Source organism: Vipera ursinii (genome assembly GCF_947247035.1).
Source record: "Vipera ursinii genome assembly, contig: scaffold_164, whole genome shotgun sequence".
In the NCBI taxonomy this organism is placed as follows: domain Eukaryota; kingdom Metazoa; phylum Chordata; class Lepidosauria; order Squamata; family Viperidae; genus Vipera; species Vipera ursinii.
In genome coordinates this window covers 623-26409 of record NW_028148170.1, presented here as the reverse complement: position 1 = coordinate 26409, position 25787 = coordinate 623, and the positions used below count along the sequence as shown (strand labels likewise).

Below are 25787 nucleotides of genomic sequence, written 5' to 3'. Positions count from 1 at the left end.
CAAGAAGGAGAAGGATGGAAGGGAGAGAAAGAGGAGGAGGAAGAGAAGAGCAAAGAGGACAAGAAAAGAAGAAAGAGTGCCTAATACTATTGCTAAATACTAACTTCCCGGAACATATTAGATTATTAATCCCTCCTCGTCCTCGGCTTTATTTTAGCAAAAGTCAGGTTTCTTCTAAGCAAGCAAGCCAAGCGGTGCCCAGGCCTCCGAACTTGTGCGCATGCCAATGCTGAAACAGTTCAGATGAGCAAGTCACTTGTCATCACAGGGATACCTGTGACTCCTGTGCTGCGAAACCTACAGTCCCCGAGGATTCTCTGCAGGCTGTTGGTGGGCACCCATCCTTCTTTCCTTCGGCTGAGGTTTTGGACCAGCTTTTCAGATAAAGGAAGGAGGGAAGGAGACGGTGAAGACGAAACAAGCCTGAAAAAGCTGTTTTGTAAAGCTGTAGAACATTCTCACTCTTCTTCTTACTTATGGCAAGCTTCTTGTCTACTTTCGTAGACCAGAAGTTGGACATCTGGAGCACCTACCACTGACCCTCTCCATCTTCGTGCAAGAGCTGAATGACATCCACGTTCTTCACCAGAAGTTCATCTGAGTCTCTCTTCTTACAATCTGCTAAGGCTTTATATTTTCCTGGAGACTAAAGCATGAACAATAAATATGTGATTTACACCAGAGATATAGCCCTCCACTTTAAAATGTACCATTCTAACTTCAAAATCAGCTCTTCTTGAAGGCCCCTCATCTCTGTGACCCTCAGAACAACACTTTTCCAAGTTGGATCATTCCATGGTAGACTGTTTTGTCTACCTCTGGTTTAGGACAACCTCCCCTCAACCTGTTGCTTTGAAGTTGTGTTGTCCTACAATTCCCAATGCGTATTCCACCCCATGTGCCCACTAACCAGTTGGTTGCCATCTTCTTCTTCAGTGTCAGAGCAGGTTGAGAAGTAATGGTGGCTGGACCACTCTTCAAGACCTTCACAGATTTCTAATGAATGGGACATGCCTGTCCAAGCTGCATGAGAAGAGAAGAAATAATCCTCGTTTTAAGGTGTCACGCTACTGAAAGGTTTTTTTCGCCTCTTTTGGCCCTGCCTCTAAATGTGCTAAAAGGGTTGGGAAAACACAGGTTCTGCATTTGGATCCATGGGAAGACAGAAAGATCATTGGAAAAATTCTTAAGATTTTTGTTACTGGCATCCGTTTTCTGTTAATTGTGCTTGCTGAGCACAATGCTATAAAAATATTTGCCTTCGACTTTGACAATCTTTGCAACCAGAAGCTACAGCCATACCTTGTGGCTGAACACAATGCCCCTAGAGTAGCGCAGGGGTCTCCAAACCTGGCAACTTTAAGACTTGTGGACTTCAGCTTCCAGAATTCCCCAGCCAGCATGGCTGTCTGAGGAATTCTGGGAGTTGAAGTCCACAAGTCTTAAAGTTGTCAAGTTTGCAGGCTCCTGCCCTAGAGGATAGGTCCCATTTCTCTTTGAGCTTCATAAGTCCTACAAAAAATGTCAACCCCCACCCCAAACTTTGCATTGTACTTCCTGTTGTTGACAACCACCTAAAACCAAAGTACCATTCCCAAATCCCCAAAGGTGATCAGTTAAAAAAAAAGGAGGAGAAAAAGTAGAATCCACAGTGCTACATACGTTTGCTGGGTTTGCTCGAAGCAGAGGAAGCTAAGTTCTCCACAGCAACAGGGCTGGTATGTTCAGAATCGTTCTCCTCTGAGCTTACAGAAGCTCTCAGCTTTTTCCTGGAAGGACACAAAGTCCATTCAGAAGATCAGAAGGAATGAGACCCAGATTAAAATCTTGGCTTTGCATCTTTTACAGAGCAGGTTTAATTTATGTTTCCTGGGTCAAAATGGACCACAACACAATTAGCTCTGGGCTGTAGGCTTTTTTAGGCTTTGAGATCCAGGATTCAGTTTGAAAAATGGAACAATTAAAAGAAAACATTGGGGGGGGGGAGAGGGCAAAATATGCCCATTATGAAATTTTCCAGACAAAAATGCATATATTTTGAAATCTCTTTTTGATGGACAGTGGGGGTGGGGGAAGCATCTTTTAATCCCAAATGTTCACTGAATGGGGAGTGCAATTCATTCTGAACAATTTACGACATTTGCATAAGAACTTCATTATGCAAATGGAACAAACGATGCTATTTGCATCATTTATGTAAGGAAGTCACCCTGCAAGTCTATCATTTAGATAATCGTCTCCTTAGGCCAATAATAGTAATTAGCATGGAATATTGGTTTGTTCCATGCAGTGTCCATTAAACTGAAGTCTGATAAAAGTTTCATTGCACTGGAATTGATGTAATGGGAAAATAATGACGTTACAAGTTGGAATTTTTGTTTAAAGTCAGAATGATATGGAAATTCAACGGCAGAGATTTGTGAATAACACACATGAATTATCCAAAAATTCCTTGTTGTTTTTTCTTCCTAACCTACCCTTCACTCAATGGAGGAGAAAGTTGAATTGTGTCAGTACACAAAGGTGACACTTGCTTCTCATCTGTGAACATGATACAACATTGTGTTAGTTCCATATCTTTTGTTTACCAAACATTCTCAGTTAGAAAGGGGGAAATTGTCAATATCCAGATCTGGATATTGGTCTGGTCCAGGAAATAAATTGAATCAAGAGGTTCATTGAAAACTCCCACAATTAAGGACATCATGGATTTAATATTTAGTCATCCAAAAATGGGCACCCATCTCCCAGTTCAGACACTGGAGTAAAAATCATCCAGGTTTGCATATTTCTTGAGGAGATTCTAAAGTAGGATATCTTACCTTTGATGAGCTGCTGCTGCTTGAACAAAATCTTTCGGATTTCATTTAGCCAGGCCATCTTCAAGTCAAAGGTTTGTGCCTAACAGAAGATAGCAAGATCTAAAATCAAAATTCCTTTTTAGCATCTGGTAGAAACGTTCAAAGAATGTGAACGTCTCTCTCAGGAGTGGTCTTCCCACATACAGATGTGTGTATCAATAGAAGATTTATAGCTCGGGGTTGAAGGGAGGGGCCCTTGGTGCTCTCTCTAAACTTGACTGTTTCCTTGCAGATGTTGCATTACCCAAACTAGGTAACCTCATCAGTGCTGCAATGGTTGCATCCTCCAGCAAGTCAAATCACACCAAGGAAATGGTCACAGTTTTGCAAACTGTGATGAAAACTCATGGTACTTTATAGAACTGAGTTAGCAAAGTTTCCTATCATGCCAGCTTTATGTGGGGGATGTTCATCCTAGGGAGGGCCAAGAAATTGTGGGTTCACCTCCAATAGTTTCGGTTTGGCTTTCAGAAATTCCAGATGCTTGTCCCTCAATGTCAAAGCTAGAGAAGTTACGGGAAGACTACCTGTACCACATAGACCTCTTCTCGGCCGCTGTACCAGATCTCAAATTTGCGAGGGTCTCCCTTCACGTTTTCCGTGATTCCAACAGCATTCATCTAAAAGAAGGAAGAAATTCACATGCAGAACTTGAATGAATAACCTTGGCTGGTCACCATCCTGCATGACCTTTCATCAAGGTCTAGCTCTGATTTTTATTGTTTTTTTACACTAAAAAAACTGACTTCCTCCTTCCAGGTTTTCCTTATAGTAACCTCCTCCTCCTCCTCCCTCCTCCCACCCTTTCTTCTTTCTAAGCAAGGAAAAGGTGAGAAGATTGAAAAGTTGACTGCCTGGCCTAGTTATTCCAGATTGCAGGCAGCCAAAGCACCAGGGTGAGTCACTGGCCAGGGTCAGAAGATGAGTCATGTCATGCAAAGACGGCCCTCAAGCCCGCTTTTTCAGAGCTGCTTCATTGCCTCCCCACCCTCGAATGTCCTCGTGGAGCCAGATAAACAAGGCTCCCTGCAGATACAAATGACCATGGGCTTCTCTCTTGCTTGTGAATGACATCTTGCGCTGCCTGCGTGCACAAAACAACAGGGGCAGCAGGAACGGAGGCCTTCAACAAATGGGACCATCTGGCAAACCGTCTGTTCTCTCTTTCTCCTCTGCTTTGGACATGGCTTTCAGCCGCTGTGATAGATGGCCTCAGGACAGCCTTGGCCAATCACAAAGTCGTCTCTGCAAATGAGGTTTCTGGGCACAGCTGGAGAAACAAATCAGACGCTCAGCTGGAGGCATCTGACAGAGTTGCCGATGTGTCCAGATGCGGAGAACAGCCAGGCAGAAAACTGCCAATCCTTTCTCCTGTCCTCGTTCCCAGAAAGGACTTTTCAGGTTTTAGTTGACAGGCAAAGCAGGGAAAGCCAAGTGTCTGAGAGCCAAGCCAGAGCGAGGGAGGGGAACGAAGACAATATGGGGAAGGCGTGACGGGAAGAGAGAAGCCGTGCAATCCTTCAGCAAACCAGATTGCACTCTAGGGGGTGCTACAAGACCTGGCCAAATGCAACCCAGGGAGTCCTTGGCTTACACCCATTCTGTTTAGCGACCATTCAAAGTTGCAGTGGCTCCTTACCCTACCGCTGAAAATAAAATCGGGACGCGGGAGACCGCCAGCATCCGAGTGCTCAGCGCTTCCTTACTTTCAGAAAGTGCTTGAAGCTGTAGGACGACCGCTTGTCGTAGCTGTCGCAATGCTCCTCCCTTTTCTTGCAGAAGACCAGGGCTTTCTCGTAGAGGAAAAGGTGCCTTTGCATCGGCTTGAAGCGAGCCAGGTCCTTCATCTTTGTGGGGCCCTTCCGGTGGCCCACCCACACGCTGAAGGAGCCCTGCATCAAGACTTTGCCAAGCTCCCCCAGCTCCCCCTGGAAGAAAGAGGAAAGGTTTACATCAGGGCCGGGGTTGTCTCCGTTTGCAGAAAAGAGGGCCCTGAGCACAAAGCGTTAAGAAGAGAAAGGAACAGTTGCGGACCCAAGAAGGCAATGCAATTTCTTTTTATTTTAATTCCATTTATATCCTGCCCTTCTCTGAAGACTCAGGGCGGCTTACAAGCTTAGCAGTAGCCTTCATTCTATGTATATGCCTGCTTATTAGGGCTTTCACACACACCCCGAGCGGCATTATTACAAAGTCAGCTTAATTGCCCCCAACAATCTGGGTCCTCATTTTACCTACCTCGGAAGGATGGAAGGCTGAGTCAACCTTGAGCCTGGGGGGACTCGAACCTGCACTAATTGCAGGCAGCTGGTGTTACTTAAGGAGGCATTAGCCCACTGCTCCACCAAGGCTCTTTTCGCATCACAAACGTCTTTCTTTCTGCTTGCTGAAGTTTGTTTTCCTCCTTGGTTTTTCTTTTTTCTGCTCTCTCTCTGTTTTTTTTTCATTATTATTATTCTGTATTAGTTTGGGTCAGTTTTCACCTTCTCTTTAAAACTTTTCGATATGTATTTATATAGTTGTGGGTGCTCCGTCATTGCAGGCTTTCAAGAAGAGACTGAACGGAGTGGTATAGGGTCTCCTGCTTGAATAGGGAGTTGGACTAGAAGACCTGCAAGGACCCTTCCCACTCTATTATTCTATGTTTTGTGTCCTATGCTTTATACTCTGTGTGTGTGTGTGTGTGTGTGTGTTTGTACACCCACTCACACATATGATATAAAGTTTATTGCATATGCAACGTTTGCATTTCCTTTTCCACTTCTTTTTTCCTTTTGTGCTGCATCTCCTTAAATTTATTGAGTTGAAAGTCTGGAGCTATCTGGAGATCCCTCTCCTGCTGAATACATCTAGCAAGACTTCTACATTGAGAAAAACGTACATCGTAACCAGTGATGGAAATCTGATGCATGGAGTCATTGACTGACTTGACCAAATCCAACATGGCCACTAAAGCTTCTTGCAATTCCTGCACACCTTCGCAGCTTGTGCTGTACTTCAGCAACTCCTGCAAGTTTAAAAAAAAAAAGAGAGAGAGTTGGTTAATACTTATCCCAAGGACATAATTCTGAAAAAAAATTCCCCCTAGCTGTTTCTCAAGGGAATTTCCAGTAGATTCCAGAAGTAGGAAGAAGGTTCAATGTGGATCCAGAAACCCTTTGAAAGATCTCAGCCAAGAGTCTCCATACCTTGAGAAGCAGCTGGTATTTGGTTAATCTCTGCACCGGTTTCAGCAAGTACGAATCTAGACTGAGCTTGTGTTCTAGCTTCTTCTGGCACTCCTGCAGAAGAAGCACAACTTATTTTCCATTGGGAACATGGCCACCCATCTTTCTGGATCTGGATGTCCACCAAATGGATGAAGGCAGATCCCCAAATTACGTGCTTTCGAACTGCTAGGTTGGCAGAAGCTGGGATAAGTAACAGGCGCTCACTCTGCTAGGTGCACTCGGGATTCAACCTGCCAAACTGCCGATCTTCTGATCGACAAGCTCAGCATCCTAACCCACTGAGCCACCGCATCCCTTATCAATGTATTATGTGCCATCAAATTGCTGTTGACTTGCAGAGAACACGTACATCCCTTTTCTTTCACGTCCCTAACAACAGTTAACATTGGCAGAGACGTACCCCAGGATAGACCCAAAATAAATAAAATAAACAATTGGCTGTTGAGATAGAAATCTCAATCACCATCAATGTCTGTCTTAATGTACCCATTTCACAGGCTCCAACTGATACTCTGACTCCTCCATTCAGAAACACAGCTAACAACATAAGTCCATTTCCCCACCCCAAATACATTTGAAACATTTAACTTCTCAATCTGCAGATCGGGATTTTCCACCCTTCTCTCTCTCTGTCTCTTTGTCTCTCTGTCTCTCTCTGTCTCTCTGTCTCTCTCTCTCTCTCTGTTTCTCTCTCTCTCTCTCTCTTACACACACAAAAAAATGCCTTGCAATTTAATGGTTGAGGTGTGCGTGCAAACATTTGAAGAATTTGCATTTCGTTTCCCAAAAAGTCTCAAGGGACCCCTAAAATAAAAGCCACACCTCTCAAAACTCAACTATAACTCCGCTCACATTCCCAGCAGATTCAACCATGGAAACCCGTAAGAGTAAAAATGTATTCCATTGGTTGCACTTGCTTTAGAAAGTCACAATACCTGGAAAAAGAGACTCTCGGCGTACTGTCGCCAGAGAGATTCCGACTGTGGTTTATTCTGACAGTACTTCTCATACATCTGAAAATCCTCCCGCTGCAGAAGGGAACAAAAAAAAAACGAAGAAAAAAATCAACGTCATAGACTGCAAGGGAGCTGTTAAGAGACAACTGCAGAAATGTCAACGGTGTCCCTGGGCCCATCTGGATCTACTGGAGTTCCAGCCTTGGTAGAAAGGGGACCCACAATCTGTTTGAAAAAAGGTGCTTACAAACCCTTTCCAAGAAGCAGCACCCAACTCTCTCTGGAGCTTCAAGGCAACTCTCCAGATGATGGAGGAAGATACTGCACAAAAGGAAAAAGGTGGATGGGGAATAGATCAATTTCCTGAATTGATGAGGAAGGCCAAGGAAAGCCTGAAGAAGATGTCAGCTTACTTGTTGTGGAAGTCGTAGATCTCAGGCATGTTTCCAAAGAGAACATCTCTACAGCTTCTCAAAAGGGGCGGTAAGAGGAAAGTCATGGTGGGGTTATCCATCTCAGCTCGGTAGCCCTGCCAACAGCATCACCCAACCGAGCATTAGGCAACCTTAGTACTGAGTATCCTGAGCCAAAAAGCAGCATTAGGCACGCAACCATTTTCAGTGCTGGGATATCTGGCTTCATGGCATTTAACATTTCTTTTTTTCTTTTTCATCCAAAAGTAGCTTCCTAAGAGCCTCTGAACAAAGCCAAGAAATCTAATTTTCCTTGGCTGTGTCAAATACACTAAGAGAGGTCCACGTTGAAAAGCTGGCTTCTTCAGAAACTGGCACAAAGTCCAGACTGTTCCACTCACATGGGAAATATTTGTACTGCCTCTCTTTTGAACCGCATCAAAGACTTAGTCACTTAACATTTGGTTTGCCTGGGAATATGGGCCAAGAAGGGGAGGATGGGCACAGAAGCAGACTAGGAACACTAGAATACATTTAATGGAACAGTACGGTTGAGAAGCTGCCCTAGGAGTTGGGCGACCATATGTGTGTAAAAAAAAATATCCAGTAAATAAATACTCACCATCAAAACTGTGAAAAGTTCCTCAACGTAAACTCGTTCGGTTTGTATCAGTTCATGTATCACATGGCTGGAATGAAACCGAACTGAAAAGCATCAACAGATGACTCTACAACTAATTTCACAACAAAACAAGAAGATGGCTTTTTGATGCTCTCTGAGCTTAGTTGTTTTCTTGCAGACGTTTCATGAGCCAAATTAGGTAACATCAACATTGCTAGCACTGATGATGTTTCCTAGTTGGGTCATGAAATGTCTGCAAGAAAACCACCAAGCTTAGAAAGGACCCCATAATCCTCCTCCTCCTCTCCACACACCCCACTTTCTTCTAGCACTGATGATGTCACCTAGATGGGTCATGAAACGTCTGCAAGAAAACAAGCAAGTAAAGAGCGCCCCAAGGACCCTCTCATTTCAAACTGAGCTACAAATATTTTCCTTTATTAGAAAAACAAGAAGAGCAAGTGAATCCAGCTTTTGGTAGAAGCCGTAAAAAACTTCAGCTTTGATGCTTAGGGTCATAGTGGTGGATTATTTTTTTTTCCATGGATCCAGAATTTTCAAACATCTGAACTAAACAGGACCCAAGGCATTTGTTTAACATTTGCTTGGATGATCTAGCCTTTCTTTTCAGAGTAAACAAACTTGATGGGAAGGAGATAAATGGAAAAGCCAACACACCTTTTCAACATATCTAAGCTGTCTTCACTTTCCGTGATGTAGTACTGCAAGGAATTTCTTTTCTCTTGATAATTGTGGACGACTTCAATCTAGAGAGGACAAATAGAAATAGACACAATTAATCAAGAGTTCGTTCTTAAGATTGCCTTGGCATTATGATCTCAGTGTATCAGAATCCTGTCCTTAAGGCAGCGTTTCTCAACCTTTACAATATCTGGACTTCAACTCCCAGAATTCTCCAGCCAGCATAAAATTTTGTGGCAGCTTCCATTGGCATTTCATTGGTTGTTATATGGATATCCTACCTTGCGGGAATTTTGAGATTTCCTTGAAGTTTTCTTGCCCGGTAGAGAGATATCGAAGGAAAATTTCAAACTTGAATTGAAATCCATACCTTGGACATAAAAATATCATTTCTTGTTCAATTGCTCTCTTTTAGTGAATTTGACTCCTCCCCCTCCCAAGGGAATGTTTAAAAAAGTGGGGGGGAAGTCATCCAAAAGGAGGGTGATTGAGTTGAAGGATGAAATTTTTTTTAAAAAGCAGAAAAAAACCAAACAATTTGAAATGAGTGAAAGAATGAATATATGCATGTATATGTATATGTGTGTTTATCTCTATGATCCTTCTCTCCATCTGTCCCCCAGGAGAAATCAGTCAATTAGTCAGTCAGTCAGTCAGTCAGTCAGTCAGTCAGTCAGTCAGTCAGTCAGTCAGTCAGCTCATCCATCCATCCATCCATCCATCCATCCATCCATCCATCCATCCATCCATCTTCCCAAGCTATCTAATGTTTTCCAATCTAATCCCCCCTCCCTCTACCTCCCTCCCTCCCTCCCTCCCCATCCATCCATCCATCCATCCATCCATCCATCCATCCATCCTTCCATCTTCTATCATCTACCATCTATCTATCTATCTATCTATCTATCTATCTATCTATCTATCTATCTATCTATCTATCTATCTATCTATCCATCCATCCATCCATCCTATCTATCCATCTACCCTTCCATCCATTTTTCCAATGATTCTAAGGTCTCTACTCCTATGTGCAATAGAGGCCAGCAGTGATAGACTGATTAAATAAACTTTATATAGCTGCTCATCTGTGAAAAGGAACTCTGAAGATCTGAAAACATTCTGCCTAGACAATATGAAGATAGTCAAAGATCTGTCAGCAGAGCTACCAACTGGACTAGGACAATTAAGGATGTGCATCCAGTGAACAGGAACAAATCTAATTTTTACAAAGGGGACTCCACATCTGACACTGGAGATGGTTCATATGGATAGGGCCAGAAGCAAAGTCCAGCGTGAAATTATCCACTGAGGCAGTTCACCTGGGCAATGAAATATCGAGGCCAATTCTACATAATGGACTCAACAGCTGAACAGAGGTAGGAAGCCATGCCACAAGAGGCCTCACCATTCCACCCCTTTGTTTTTGTCTAGATTTAATATCTATGAAATTAAAAAAAAACCTTTGGTAGAACAAAAGGAGCAGTACTGTATGCAAATGTGATCAGCATCTAAATTGCTGTTATTTAAAAGTTGAAATATCAGGTATATAGAAGAAGCACCTGGGATGTAGCAATGGGCAAAAGAGGTAGGGAGAAAAACAGATGCAGAAGAGTGTAAACAGATATGAAGAGAAGATGTCTGATCTTCAAAGTGTGCTGTTGCAAGAATAAAAAAGAGGCACCAATTAGGTCAGGATTAGGAGAGAGACGGGGTGGGGAGAGGGGAGGAGAAGCTGGTTGGTGGAGATACGACAGAAGGCACTGAATTCAAGAATGGGAGAGATGGGGTTCCAAATTCCTCCTCCTTTTCACTTCACTTCCACGTGGGATGAAGGAAGTTCTGGAGAACTTCCTTCAAGAAGAACTTGAAGGTTGTTTTTTCCCCCAAAATACGGCAAAGAAAGTTTGGAGAATGGAGATGCAAAGATGGCGCAGTGACGTCATTGACGCTTGCCAATACAGCCCACCACTCTGGATGGATTCTCCCCATGCAGCCCCCAGTCCTACTCCTACTTCCCCAGGGTTGCTCACTAATGAGTATTTCTGGATGATGGAACTCAAATGCAGGTTACCATGTTTGGGAGAAAACAGCGGAGATTTAGACCGGGCTGTGCATTCTGGCCGGGGAGCTACAAGCTGCACTGGACGGACTTGCTTGTCTGCAAGCTTTCTGAAGCAAGCCTGTCGGTTCTCAAACATGCTGCGCACGTTCTCCAGCTTGATCTGGACCATCTGTATCCGAGCCTGCAGATCCCCCCCAAAATAAGAATCTTATAAAGCAACAATCACAATTTATGCAACAGATACTGATCATGTTAGCAGCGTGAGAACCTCTACACATACTTTGAGTTCCGGTGTTAAGATTAGATGAAAATTAGAAGACAGGGCTTGGGGATCTATGTTTAAATGCAGTGAAGAGCTGTCAAGGAACTTCTCGATGTCTTGTAGAGCTTTCTGAGCCCCTTCCCGGGACTGGCATTTGTCCAATGGCTGGTTGGCTAGAAGATACACACCTTCATCACAACATTCCAGGGCCTAACAGAGATGGCAAAGTGGATAAAGAAGGTTTATGAGTAAATCAGAAAGCCCCAAACAATTATCCCATCTGTATCTCCACCATCTCCTACTGAAGAAGACAAAGGTGGCTGAAGCAAGGTCTTCATGCATCTACATCCTTGGATTACCTGCTGCAGAGAAGTGAGGAGGTCCAATGTTTGCTGGAGCCTGTTGTGTTTACTTTTGATTTCTTCCAGCAAAATGTCCGAATGATGGCGCAATTCGTTGCACTGCTGGCAAATCAAGTTGAGGGCATAATGGTGGTTGGCCGCCATTTGATGTCCATGAAGAATCACCATTTGAGCCTTTCCTGTTAAATCCTTTTGAAGGCAAAGGGGACAGGGGGGAGGGAATGGGATGTCAAAAGCATGAGGCTGTGTCACCTCCCATAACTTTCAACTCTTCCTTTCTCAATAGTGCTTCTTATATCATATGACTTTGCAACCTTCATCCTCTGAACATGGATTGCTTTAATCTTTGGATTGCCTTTGCCTGAAAGTTACAATGTGGCCTCCAAACTATTTTATTGGACCTTCCCAGAATTGTGCTGTCAAAGGAGCCAAATTCAGCTCCTAGGCCCATAATTTCTTGGCCACAAGACCACTGCTGTTTGTCACTATCTTTTCCTGGGATATTTTCTCAACTTCCCAATGAAGCCAACTGCCCCGAGATTCTGCAGGGGTCTCCAATTCAAGTAGCAACCAAGTTGGACCTTGCAGAGTTTCTGAAATCAGTCAGGTTTTCTGTCTAAATATGTTTCCGGGCAAGTAATCCAAAGTGAATGGATCATTTTTTCCCCCAGACAAAAGCGAAATAAGGCTCATGTGATTAGTTTAGCCTCTTAAAATAAGAATCCCATCAAATTCATGAAAATCCACCTGTCTCATCTCCTCTCATTTGCATGCTATAATACCCTTCTCCAATCTTTTGGAGGAGTTCTCCTTATCAGAAATAATACTAAGCAAAGAGCATCCTTTGTCAACCAAAAGTAGAGGCTGGTCCACATTCACAAGTCTGTTTTCCATGGCAATGGGACTCACCTGTGCTCTTTGGTCCAAGTTATCCAACTCCGAGAGCCTTTGTTTCACCTGAGAGGGGTTTTCTCCCGTATCCAACAATTCCCGCTGTTGGGCCATTAAGTATTCCAGGGCTTTACTGAGCTGAAAAGAGAGAATCTTTTCTTTCAAAGGAAAGAAAACCAAAACAAAAGGTGACACCATTTATTCAGAACAGGCACAAGCAGCCTGTGACTCTGATGCTGCTTGAAAAATCAGATCCACCTCCTGTTTTTTCCTTTTGTTGAGATCTGGTGCTTCTAGCCCCAGAAGATACTGATGAAAATGGGATATATTTAAAAAAAACTCCCTTAAAAATACTTGGCTTAAGTATTGGTGTGTACTTTATGGTGAAGATGAAAAGGAAGGAAGGAAGGAAGGAAGGAAGGAAGGAAGGAAGGAAGGAAGGAAGGAAGGAAGGAGGGAGGGAGGGAGGGAGGGGGGGAGAGACAGGTGAAAAAGCAAAAACATTAGATCCATTTTACTGGTTATGACTGGCTACCAAGGGACCTCTTAAAAATAATAATAAACCTTTATTGTCAAAGTACAACATGTGTACATTGAGATTAGCTGAGCCTCCCCCTGTGCTCTCTCCCCCCAACACACAGTGACAACAAACCCTCCATCCCACCACACTATGTGAACCAATCCTTGCAATCCTCCAAAGCCAAAATAATTCATTTTAAAAATGTACCTCCGCTGATATAAAATCTAGATAAAAGCTAATTTCTCCCTATCTGAAATCATGAGAAACAATCCCATACTTCTCTGAAACATCAGTCACGTCTCTTTTCTTCTCACCTCTTGGAAATTCTGCTCAAACTTCCACAGCTGCAAGTACTGCTCCATCTTCAGCTGATGTTTCTCCCAGAAACCATCAAAAGCTGTTTCCATCTCGTGCAGTTGGGTGAGTAAACTTTCCTCGCGGGTGCAAACACAGTCAGTCACTTGGTGGATCCGTGTGTGTTTCTCAATGTCTTCTACATCTATCCAGGGGACTCGTAGGGATCTACCCACAGCTAAATCTAGTACGGGATCCATTCCAGAAAGTCTAGTTTGGCCTTGATATCAGCCAACTATGAGACAGCCTTGAGATTTATGCCCTTCTTAAGTGAAAAGTGGAGTTGGGAAAGAACTACTGATTCATAGAAAGTGGCTAAAAGAACATCTACAAACTGGGCTATAGGGCACAGTATATACCCCTTTATATTAATTCTAAGGAACTTTTCTATTCTTTTCGACCCGTATCTTTCCATACAGTATCTCCAGCAAAACTGGCCACCGATCCCTTTCCAATTCACCTACTACTCTATATCCTTTTACTTGGTGTTCGAAGGAACTGACCTGGGTCTGCATGGCTGTGTTTGACTCTTAGCCTTAACTAAACAAGCACAAACTGGACAGAGGCCAGGAAGAAGTGGTGAGAACAAGAGTAAAGGATCTATGAGCAGAGATGGGCTGTGAAATTTTTACCCTGGGCAATTGACCAGGATCTATGAATTTAAGAGAGTTTAAGCCTCTTTTAACCACATGCGTGTGGCATTGTATCTCTTAAGGTGACTTCTTTGGGTCAGCCAGTGTTCATCTGACATTCTCCTTTGCATTGCTTTGGGCAGCTCTACCTGAATTTCTAGGTATCAAACCTAAAACTAAGCTTCAGGTTCATATACCCACCGATGGACAGTTTCCCAGTCACTGGATCTCGCTTGTTGCTGATCTTCTCCTAGATCTTCCATGTTTGGCTCTTCTAAACTACACAACAACATCTTCCCTTCTTTGGTTACTGCAGTGATGTCTTCCTGCAAAAGACAGTAAAGCTCTTCTGATCCAGATGACCCCTCACCCACCATGATGATTATTCTAGGAGGGACTCAACTTCCCGTTGTCTTATTCAACAAACTAGGGTTAAGTGAGCCAGGGTTTACCATGACATACGAAATGAACCCATGACTGAGGGTTGGCAAATTAAGACAGAAACAGCAAGGAAATGGCTACAATTTCTTTCCAACTTGCCTTTAGCTGATAGTATTTCTCTGTCCGCAGAGCCAGGATGTGCTCAATGGAATACGTTTCATCTGGCAGTTGTGTTTCGGCCAACTCCATGCCAAAAGACTGTAACATCTGAGCGCTTTCCTTCACTGTGAGTGCAAAGCTTTCTATAGCCTAGCAAGCAGACATTGTTGGTTTAGGCATTTATTCAGTAAACTTGGATTGAGGTTCCCCCTAAGATGCTGATGGATCTCACCCTACTGATGTCTTGAAGGGGCTCCAATCCTGGAGTCTCCCTTCCAGTCTCAAAGACTGATTTGATTGCTGGACAATGATTTCTGAACAATGAGGACTATTTCTTATTTCGTAGGCAGGGCTACATTGTTTTTTGATATGAGCAGAGTTTGGCCGCCTCCTTCCATTCCATCCAAATGCAGACATGGTGCCCCAGAGGCTAACCTCATAAACCCAGAATGTTGGCATAAAAATGTTAACATCAGAGACGTACCGTTCTGAAGATGACCCATTCGCTATGGCAATACCCCAAGGTGCCTCCGAATTCGGGTGTCAATTGCTTTTCATCGATGTATGTCAATAAGTCACTGACAGAACTCAGCATTACCACCTAGAGAAGGTGGGGGGAGGGGAGGAAGAAGAGACAATCTCAGTTGCTTGTCCTAACGAAGTCCATTTCCATAGAGGTCTGGAAGCTCGATTCGATAGAACACTGCAGGTATGTTCGTGGATTGATTGGATTCAGCCAGAGGAGCAGACAGAGACGTTTTGGGGAGCAAAGATCAGAGTCACATAAGTTGTGTTATTCCCTGTGACGCTCCATGGAAATGAAAACCAAAGAAGCAGGAGAGGAAGAGTAAGGATGCTTTGGTGTTGGAAGAGACTCCAGAGAAGACCACATTCAGCCAAGAAATGAAACAAATGGATCATGGAACAAATTGGAGTTCTCGCTCAAGCACAATTTGTCCTATTTTGCACACAAGCTGCATATCTAGCTCTCTCTGGTGGGAGATGCTGGGAATGGTGGAAGAAGAGGAAAATCAGAACCAAAGCAGAGGGACTCAGTTACGGTGGCATTGAGAGCATTCTTGGAAGAGCCCAAGGACACATAGTCAGGGAGATCTATCTAAGCAAACACGAGAGTCAACGGACTTGATGGCTTGCAAGCATCATCAAGTGGAACGTTCAAAAGAAAACTAGCAAGTTGGCAAAGTCTACAAACTCACAAGCTAAATCAAGCTCCTATTCTCTGGGGACCCTGAGCTGTGGCAGAAGCAGCCGAGAGACAGGATCGTAACTCAATTCTGCTTCTGCTTCCTCCCTCTTTCTCCTGTGTAAGAGAAGTCATCTTTGGCCAAGGACATCTCGAGCTTCATACACTTCACACTGCTGCTGCTGAATGAAGTGCAGGAGTCCTTCAAGATATGGCCCACCTATTACACCTATTCCAATTAAAACCGCACAATGGGAAATAGCTCTAAAACTTCCCACCTCGTAGAGGTTTCTAAAAAATCACTAAATTCCAAAGCTGCAGCATTAATGCATTTCAAAGCAACAGGGATCTCACCGGAAGTTTGAGAAGGAAGTCCTCTTGGCTAAACCGGAAACCAATGTCGGTAAAAGTGCGCTGGAAAAACCTAGTGGGACGTAGGACCATCACAAGGTGGAGATTCCCAGGAAACGAAGTCTGGAGTTAAAAAGAAGGCCAAATAAATAAGCGTTATTCTTCTCCGTAATAGCCAAATCCCAAATCAGCTGCAGAAAGAATGTTCTATTAGACACATAGAGGTAAACCACACATCACTCAGAAGAGACAGTAAAAAAAAAAGAAGGAAATAAATAGTCCAAAACACATCCTCTCCAATAACTAATACCAGACAAACAATGGTGTAGGGTATCCTGCCTGAGCAGGGGGTTGGACTAGAAGGCCTCCAAGGTCCCTTCCACCTCTGTTATTTTGTTATTGGGGAGAGAAATCTGATCATGTATATATTTAATCTCTTGCAATGCAACTGTCTGGGTAATGGGTATAAAATGCCACAGAGGGAAGGGAAGGGCAAACTCTTAATTTAAGGTTAAAAAGCGAAGGTTCATTATCGTTATTACCGGTATTTTTCCATTCAGTGTAATTCTTAGGACCAAGACCACCTCATTGGGGTTTTTAGTTTTCTCTGGAAAAGTTTGCTCTTTCTTAACACACCTTTCCCTACTGATTAATTGTTCTCAATGTCAGGAAACTTCCCCTTAATTCTAAGTTGGATCTCTTTTGAATAAGCTTCCACTCATTGCTTTTTATCCTGCCTTCAGGTGCTTTGCAGACTAGTTGGACCCCCTCTTCTTTGTGGCAGCCCCTCAGGTCCTGGAGGACTGCTGTCATGTCACCCCTGGTCCTTCTCTTTGTTAGGCTAGAGGACATACCTGGTTCCTTCAATCGTTCATTGTCCATGATCTCGCCTAATAATGGTTTCATGACCAGTTCTATCCTCGAAAGACACCACACTCCCAAGAGCTATTTTTGAAACAAACCTCAAATAATGAGCAGATGCAAACGAATTGATAACGTGTCCAGTTTAAGCCGGTGGGAATTCTGCCAGTTGGCTCTTTCCGTGCCTTTCAGCCTGGGAGAAGCCAGGCAAACTCGGCCAGCGTCCTTCGTTCGCGAAAGGCTCAGAAATGGTTTGCAAAGGCTAGACCTGAGGATCTTTGCCCCCAGTTCTCCCGGAGGACCCCAGAATGAAGGTTCTGAAGACTAACCAGACTTAAGTCTTTGGAAATTGGATGTATTAATTCCAGTTCACCTTTGTCTGGACGTTAATTGGGGCTGGGGGAGAGATAGAACCACAAGTTGTATTTGGTGCATGGGAATGTGCGTGGGGGAGGGATTGCCCCACTTCTAGAGTACCCAATGGAACCATGCCCAATATAAGGCCTGCTCACTCTTCCAAAATGAAAATTGTTTCCCCTCTCTTCCTCTTTCTCTCTCTCCCTCCCTCTCTTCCTCTCTCCCTCCCTCCCCTCCTTTCATTCTTTGCCTTTCCTCCCTCCCTCCCTCCTTTCTTTTCCTTCCTTCCTTCCTTCCTTGTCTTTTCTCTTTTCCTTCCTTCCTTCCTTCCTTCCTTCCTTCCTTCCTTCCTTCCTTCCTTCCTCCCTCCCTCCCTTCCTTCCTTCCTTCCCTCCTTCCTTCTTCTTTGCAAGATAGAGATGGGACTGAAAGCCAAAGAGAATACAATGCTTTTACTCTGCTCCCTGCCCCTATTTTTAAGAAAAAGCCATTCCTTCACACATTGGGGGGGGAGGGGGGACCCACAGAAAAATATATAGGCTTATTCCTAACAACAATAAAGTCTAATAAACAATAAAGCCAAGTAGAACATATTACGTGCAACCTCCTATTACAGCAGCTTAAAAAGCCTGGCCTGCTTTTTTAAGGACTTCCCCCTCTAAGGCCATGAAAAGGAGAAAGCAGTTTTGAGTCATTTATCTCCTTCACTGTTCAAGGACTGACATCTCTCTCTCTCTCTCCACATCTCTCAGCTTCATCTCTATCTCTCATTTCTCTCTCCAGGCACACATAAACACCCGTGGCAAATTCATCCATGTTTCACAGGAGGTTAAAAAGAAGAACATAAAAAGAGAGATTCCAACAATTATTACGTGCTTCAACTTGGATGCCAACCTGCCCATGTCACCACCGAGAAGCACCTTGGATGATTAAAAGGACGGGGGGGGGGGGGGAGAGAAGAAAAAAGAAAGACAGGTCAGCTGCAAGGACCCTCCGCTCACTGTCTCCTTCCTAAGCGCCACGTTCCGCCTTTTGTCCTATAGAAGATGCCCAGGCAGGATTCCTGCAGCTTCCAACCGGCTTTGCAAAGGAACGAAAAGGACAAAGCCTGCAGGCTCTTACCGCATTTCTTCGGCACCACATCTTGCTTCTTGGTGGTGGACCTGCCTCGGCCATCTCCCCCATGGCAACCCACACGAGAGGCCGGCCGCTGGTGGACCTCTCCTGCCCGAGTGTCAATGCGGCATTGTCGAAAGTGGAGACTCCGGCATCAAGCTGGCTTTCTCCCTGGGCTTCTGCACCAGCCGCCCGGCAAGGCACGCTGAGTTTCCCAGGATTTCACCTGGGGAGACCTATGCCCGTAATCAGAGGCCCTTTCCTTCAAAACTGCCCATCGGATAATCTGATACCTGAGGCCGGTGAAAGCAGGGCCAGCAAACGTGCAAGAAAAAGAAAGGAATGGCAGTTGGCCCAGCTACCGGTAAAAGAGAGGGCAGAAAAGGAGAGAGAGAGAGAGAAAAAAAAACCCAGAGAGAGAGAGCGCGAAAGAGAGACACTCTGCGGCCAAATACAGCTGTGCATTTTTAAGGTAGAATGCAGAAGTGCCTTTTCTCTCTGGAAGAAGCTGTCACGTTCAGAGCATTATGCCAGTTCTCTTTTACAGAATGGGGGAAAAAAATCCTTTCCTTAGTGTTCTTTTAGACCAGAAAGCTGGGTACAAAACATGTACCATTGATGGCTGGGGGCTACTAGGCAGGGGACAGAAATGCACCAGAGATCATCTGCCAACTTTGGAGGGAGGGGGGGGAGGAGAGGCAGTGAGAAGAGGAGGAGGAGGAGAAGAAGAAGAAGAAGAAAGAGAAGGAGAAAGAGAAGGAGAAGGAGAAGAAAAAGAAAAAGGAGGAGGAGGAGGAGAAGAAGGAGAAGAAGAAAAAGAAAAAGGAGGAGAAGAAGGAGAAGGAAAAGAAAAAAGAGTAAGGAAAAGAAAAGAGGAGGAGGAGGAGGAGGAGGAGGAGGAGGAGAAAAAGAAAAAGAAGGGGAAGGATGGAAAAACAGAATCTCTAGGCGAGAAGTGAGAGTCAGTCACAGCAATCCTCTCGAATTAATCCCAGAAGCGAAATGAGATCCATCATGAACTGGGTTTGATAGTTTCTGGTGCTTTGCCATCATTTAGGACAACAAAAATCTCAACCGCTTTGTTTTGGAGCAGTAATCCTGCTTCTGGACTTAATAAACTCTTGGTTTAAAAGATACACATGAGTTACTCTACTCAATTTTGGTCCAGAAGGCCTTTCCAACTCAACCCGAGAGTAAGAACTACGGAATTCGGATTCATTCTGTAGGTTTCCAATTTAAAATGTGACAATACACGAAGTAACGGGGGGGGGGAACCTATTTTTTCATCTGAATCTTGAAAAGTAACCACCGGTTTGTTTGAATAATATCGACCCAGCACAGTGTTTCTCAACTTCGGCAACTTTAAGACCTGTGGATTTCAACTCTCTAGTTGGGTCAAGAAAACCACCAAGCTCAGCGAGCACCAAGGATCCTACGGCTTGACTCTACACCTTGAAGCTTGGCAAAAAACCCCAAGAACTTACTGCTATTTTTTGGAGAGCCATTTTGACCGAGATCCAGGTATCTAATCTTCTGTCCAGGATGAGAATAAATTTGCTTTCTGGTCTGCGTTGGCTAGAAGGTAAGGGGGGAAAAAAGTTGACAGCACAGGAAGAATACTGCAGGGGTCAAATCTACATTGAAATGCAAAACCAGAATGGATCTTTTTTTAAAATGGCTTTTGGGAGGCAAACTTTGCAGTGGGATTCTAAAGCAGAGATTCCCGACCTTGGCAATTCCCAGGGGCCTGAACTTCCACTCCCGGAATTCTCATCAAGGGCCACGCTGGCTGGGGAATTCTGGGCGATAAGGTCCATGCCGAGGTTGAGAAACACAGCGCGAAGGTAAGAGTTGTACCTTGGTATCCATGCGAGGTAGGTTAAAACTTTTGTTATGACCTCCTCAGGCACTTGGCTGAAAGTGGGATTTTCAGGAAAAGTGACAATCCACTCCTTGCCTTTTCCTCTCCCACCTAGAGAAGAAAAATGAAAAAAGGAATCAAGGCCACTCACTAAACCACATTCTATAGTTTTCTCCCCCCTTCCCCTTCCCTCCCTCCCTCCCTCCCTCCCTCCCTCCCTCCCTCCCTTCCTTCCTTCCTTCCTTCCTTCCTTCCTTCCTTCCTTCCTTCCTTCCTTCCCACACTTTCTTAAACGACTGACCTCAGCAAAAAATTCATGCCTTCAAGAGCTTTTCCTGATGCAGGCAGCCTACAATAATCAGCTGAAAGTCACCACCTATTCTTTTTTGTACATTAAGACTCAACATCTGGAGAAGAAGGCAGAAAAAGAGATGCCTGGTTTTGTTCTTCCTCCTCCTCCTCTTCCCCCTCCCCCCTCCCCCTCTCTTCTATGCAATGGAAGACAGCTCTGGCCCCCAGATGATGGAGACCCATAAGAAGGGAGTTGGCAGAGGGCTTCACCTTCAACCTTCAGCCTCTGGAGAACAAGCTAAGGCCAAGTCATCTGATGGAGCTGCTTCTTCCCGTTTGCCGAAGGCCTTCTTCTACTTCTCAAGCTGCATTGAGTCTTGGAAGACAAAGTCTACCGGCTCTTACAGCCAGCCCACCCCTCTCAAAAGAGACTTTCTAACGGGCAGGAAGAATAAAACTGATTCCACTCACCAGAAAGAAATGCAATTCCTTTCCTCAGTTCCTCTGCAAGCTCCTTGGCCCGCGAGGGGGCAGCTGATTCTAGCAAACACAAAAATGCAAAGTGTGCGAGAACGAACTGGCTGGGCAGCTCACCCTCATGGCTTCGGGGTCCTTGAGTTTCCCATTTGGCAATTTTGGGATCTCGTTCCTCATGCTTGTCGCAAAGCAGCAGCTCGTTCCTAATTTCTTTATCCGCTGGATGCAGTTTAGCCTCTTCATTCTTTTTCCTCCTCCATCCTGTCTCCTTCTGTGTGGTGGAACATCTCCCATGTTCCTCCTAATGACCACCTTGGTGTCCTTAATGAAGGGTTGTGAGGGAGAAGCCCTAACAGGCCTGCTCTTGAAAGGCTTCCTGCCATTTGGAGGAGGCGAGAAGCAAAAATATGGAAAGCCTAAAAATCACAGCCCGCATTTAAGAAATCACTTTTGCCCTCTTGTGAGATGGCCTTCAGCTCCACCAAACATTATGGGCAGATCTTGGCTTCCTAGAGATTGTCCATCTCTACTCTTACTTCTTCCAGTCTCCTTTCCCTTCCCTTCCCTATCCCTTTTTCTTTATTTTACTGCATCTCTATTGTATATGGTGTTTTGTACTCTGTTATTTATTTTATTTATTTTTATTTTAATTCCATTTATATCCCGCCCTTCTCCGAAGACTCAGGGCGGCTTACAAGCTTAGCAGTTGTATTTTACTCAAGGCTTCTGTTCCTCCAGGTCTAAGGTTTACTTTTCTTTTTAGGTTTTATATACCTGTTATATTGTCTGTCTCGTATGGAGCCATCAGCGCTGAGCTTTTTGATACATTTTGCTGGTGGTTCACCATAAGTAAATAAATCCGAATTTAAATTTGAATTCAGTCGCTTGCCTGCTGAGTGCCCACTATCAATATTCTTTGCTTAGCTCTTCTCCAGCCCCCAAAACATTTCTCCATTCACTCTATTCACCCCACTTTCCTCTCCTCCCCAAATCTTCCTAAAAAACCTGAACATTCCATGACGTCACCTCAGTTCAGCCAATCAGCACCAGAGACCTGGTGACAGCCAGCACCATCCATTAACTTGCAAGGACTCTCATCAGAAAGTTACATTTTGACCTGTAATTTCTCAATTAAAATGCCCATGAGCTACTTTTCTTACTTAGTGAGGTCAAGCAATATTTATAATATTGGGCAAAAATGATTTCCAAGGCGCAACACACAGCCACCATGTCCAAATACAAAAGCTCTTTTTATTGAAGCATGGAACAATTTCCCATATGCAGGCTCTCCAGCCTAAGTGGAAAACAAATCAAAAGGCAAGCTTTTAAACTGTAAGGCTGATGGAAGACAATACAGTTTGAAATATTGTAGACAAAAGCAATATTATATCCTTTAAAAAAAACACCCTGGAAAATAGGGAACAAGCTGTGGCCTGTACATCAAGAAATTTTCCAAGTCAAGACCCCATTCAAGAATTAATCAATGACTCTTCTGTTTTGATGGGCTGCTTCCCCAAATGGAATTTGTCAGAAGTCGGAAGTCAATTTTTTTTTCCTTTTCCCATCTACCCTACACTTTTCTCTCTTCCCCTTTTCCTCCCGTATTTTGCCTTTATTTTTGCTTTTCTTCATATTTTTGCATTTTATGTTTTGATAAATTAATAAAATAATAAAATAAAAAGGGACGCGGTGGCTCAGTCGGTTAGGACGCTGAGCTTGTCGATCAGAAGGTCGGCAGTTTGGCGGGTCGAATCCCGAGTGCCGCGTAGCAGAGTGAGCGCCTGTTACTTGTCCCAGCTTCTGCCAACCTAGCAGTTCGAAAGCACGTAAAAATGCAAGTAGAAAAATAGGGACCACTACGGTGGGAAGGTAACAGCGTTCCGTGTGCCTTTGGCATCTAGTCATGCCGGCCACATGACCACGGAGACGTCCTCGGACAAGCGCTGGCTCTTCGGCTTTGAAACGGAGATGAGCACCGGTCCCTAGAGTCGGAAACGACTAGCACGCATGTGCGGGGGAACCTTTACCTTACTAATCCATTGATGGATCACTTTGATCCACCCAGATTCATTTGTTTAAGATAGAAACCATAGCAACTGAATAAATAAATAAGTGGAGACATTTCTAACCATTTAGCACACATGTGCGGGGGAACCTTTACCTTTTAAATGAATAAAATAATGCACTGAAATAAAACCAGGGCTACACCATTATCCAGAAAGCCCAAGAGGGTTTAGTAGATGCTCCTATGAAAGGGAAGCCAATAATGTATACCCATTAATTTGCAATCCTACAGACACCTGCCTGGCCTGAAAAATACACAGAACTGCAGGATAATTCATTCATCTTCAAGGCTCTCCTTTCAAAAAAGAAAATAAAAGAAAAAGGAAATAAATCTCAAGGAAAATCCATCACTGGGATTCTTAAATTAGCAGCCTTGGGCTGCCAAATAGGATTTGTAATTAATTTTCCCCCTCCCCCTCCCCCTCCTCCTCCCCCCTGTTATTCTAATCCTCTAATGGGTTTCCAAATTAAGGAGGAAGAGTTTTAATTACTTCACGTCAAACTGGATTTTCATTAGTTGCAAAAAAGGGACTCTTCTTTGGGGGCTGAAAAGAAGAACTTTCAACCACCCTGTGGTCGAAGAAGAAATCGCTGGAGGCTTGCCATGTTGTTGGGAAACCGCTGCGGGGTTACTTTGGAAACCGAGAATTAAAATCAACAAAACATCTGGGTGTAAAGCTCGTAGCTTCTACAGCGTGAGCTGCTGCTGTTGTTTCGGATTCCAGCTAGCACCTGTTCTGATTTGGATTTTCTGCTCCTTCACCACCTGCCCAGAACTAAATTTCTATTCTGCTCCAAGAGACAAACCCCTGTCCTCATTTGGGATGCTTCCCTTATAATATTTGTACACCTAAATATTTTTTGTGTTTCTGCAGACCTTGGGGTTCCCCATCAAAACTGGGGATCCCCCCCCCTCTAAGATTCATAGGGTACGCCTTTGGTTTCTTTTCGAGACTGGGTCCAAGGTTTCTAAAAATCAGCATCAAGTTAAGATTAAACACACTAGTTAGCCTAGAAGAGTCAACACGCCCACCCTTTTAACACACCCTTGTAGGTTAAAGATGAAAAGCAGAGTTAAAAGAATAAGCTTGGCACTGCTTCAAAAGACCAAGGCAGAGAAAGCTCGGCCCACTTTCCTGGCTCAGGATGTCAAGATTGATTAATTGCCTTTAGGAAAGAGAGAGGAATATTGTGTTTATTCCCTCGCCTAGGACCAAGTAGGTTTTATTCCTCATTGCGAATCTAACTGGAGGACAATGTCGAAGGTGCAGGGATGAGTTACAGCAAAAAACGTGAAGAATAAAGAAGAGGAATAACAGCCAAAAAAGGGAGGGGATCATCTCCCCATCAGGAGGGCTGGAGGAAAGAGAGGGGAGCCCCCTCCCCAGTCCCATCACCAGAGGAAAGGCAGCACCTGGTCTGAAGGAAAAGCTGGAATCTGAACGGAGGGTTAGCAGCAAGCCCTCTCTGGGCCAAAACTGGCTGTTTGCTGATCTCTGGGGGGGGGGGGGGCGGAAGGGATTGAGCCCAGGGGTCTCTGTCCTACCCAGAATTGCCAGTCAGGCCCTGTTGGCATTCCAATTTGCAAAGCACAAAATGCACCAAGGTTCGGAGTTCCCTTGCGGGGAAAAAGCCTCTTCAGGGCATCCTGTTTTCAACCCAACCCTGACCCTGTGCGACAAGCAAAACCTGCCTGCATTCCCATGAACAGCATCAGACCGGGGAGCCCCACATTTCCGTTCCCTTTCACCACCACCACCACACACACACCCCATAGCTGTAGGACGGCCCTTGCCAGCTTCCCTGCCAGCCCTTCTCCTTTGGGCTCCTCTGCTTGTCCTACCTAGGTAGGCAAGCTGCTGCAGCCTTGGGCTCTGGGCAGCCAGCGTGTGTGTGTGTGTGTGTGTGTGTGTGTGTGTGTGTGTGTGTGTGTGTGTGTTCTGGGGGGGCACCTCCTCCTGGTCAGTTGGCAGCCCCAAAGTTCCTTTCTTTCTCTTTCTCTTTCTCTCTCTCTTTCTCTTTCTCCCTCTCTCCCCCTCCCTCTCTCTTTCTCCGCTCCTTCTCTCTCTCTTGCTTTCTCTCCCCCCCCTCTTTCCCTCCCTCCCTCTCTTTCTCCCTCCCTCCTTCTCTCTCTCTCTCTCTCTTGCTTTCTCTCTCCCCCCTGCTCTTCCCCTCCCTCTCTCTCTGCCTCCCTCTCCCTCTTTCTCTCTCCCTCTCTCTTTCGCCTGAAGCCAGTTTGGTGGGGATGGTGGCAGCACCCCAAAACCTCTCCAGACAGGGGATGCCGGGGCAGGAGAAATAAGGAAGGGGGGGGAGGAGGAGGAAGGACACCCCCCACAACCCCCCCCCCCGCCTCTCCACTCCAGCCCTCTTTCAGCAGCGCAGTGACTCCGCCGTGGCCGGAGCGCCGCCGAGACGGGGCGCGCGGGGTTGGGGGAGAAGGATGCGCTTCCCGCGGGCGGCTTACCGGCTCCGGCCAAAGCCTCGGCGCGGGCGGCGCTCCGCAGCAGCTGGTAGTAAAGGGCCATCTCGGCCTCGGCGGTGCGGCTGGGCGGCCGGGCGGGCAGAGCCATGGCCCGCGGGCTCCTGCGGGCGGCTGCAGCGGCGCGCCTGGCCGGGCTGGGCTGGGCCGGGCTACTCCGCCTCCTCCGCCGGCCCGGGGGCGGCTGGCTGGGCAGGGCAGGCGCTCCGGCCTCGGTGGCCCGTCCGGTTGCAGCGGCGCCTGCCCGCCTCCTCTCCGCGCTTCAGACGTGAGGCCGGGCACGCGGGGCTGGCTCCCTGGTCCCCGGTGCCAGGAG

General features: G+C 45.2%; 1 protein-coding gene across 1 annotated transcript; it reads right to left on the bottom strand.

Moving 5' to 3' along the window:
• Window positions 1–459: 459 nt before the first annotated feature.
• MCF2 (MCF.2 cell line derived transforming sequence) lies at window positions 460–25562 on the bottom strand (the record flags this gene model as incomplete). The annotated part of the gene is made up of 28 exons (XM_083380286.1): window positions 460–646; window positions 911–1023; window positions 1663–1769; window positions 2478–2541; window positions 2823–2901; window positions 3389–3481; window positions 4568–4789; window positions 5743–5868; window positions 6050–6142; window positions 7027–7119; window positions 7299–7368; window positions 7461–7576; window positions 8083–8149; window positions 8761–8849; window positions 9066–9154; window positions 10856–11027; window positions 11127–11318; window positions 11468–11659; window positions 12380–12499; window positions 13196–13310; window positions 14069–14193; window positions 14408–14557; window positions 14892–15008; window positions 15966–16085; window positions 19781–19871; window positions 20154–20268; window positions 20920–20988; window positions 25457–25562. The coding sequence occupies 28 exons, from the start codon at window positions 25560–25562 to the stop codon at window positions 530–532; spliced, it is 3222 nt and encodes a 1073-aa protein (XP_083236412.1). The 3' UTR covers window positions 460–529.
• Window positions 25563–25787: the final 225 nt, after the last annotated feature.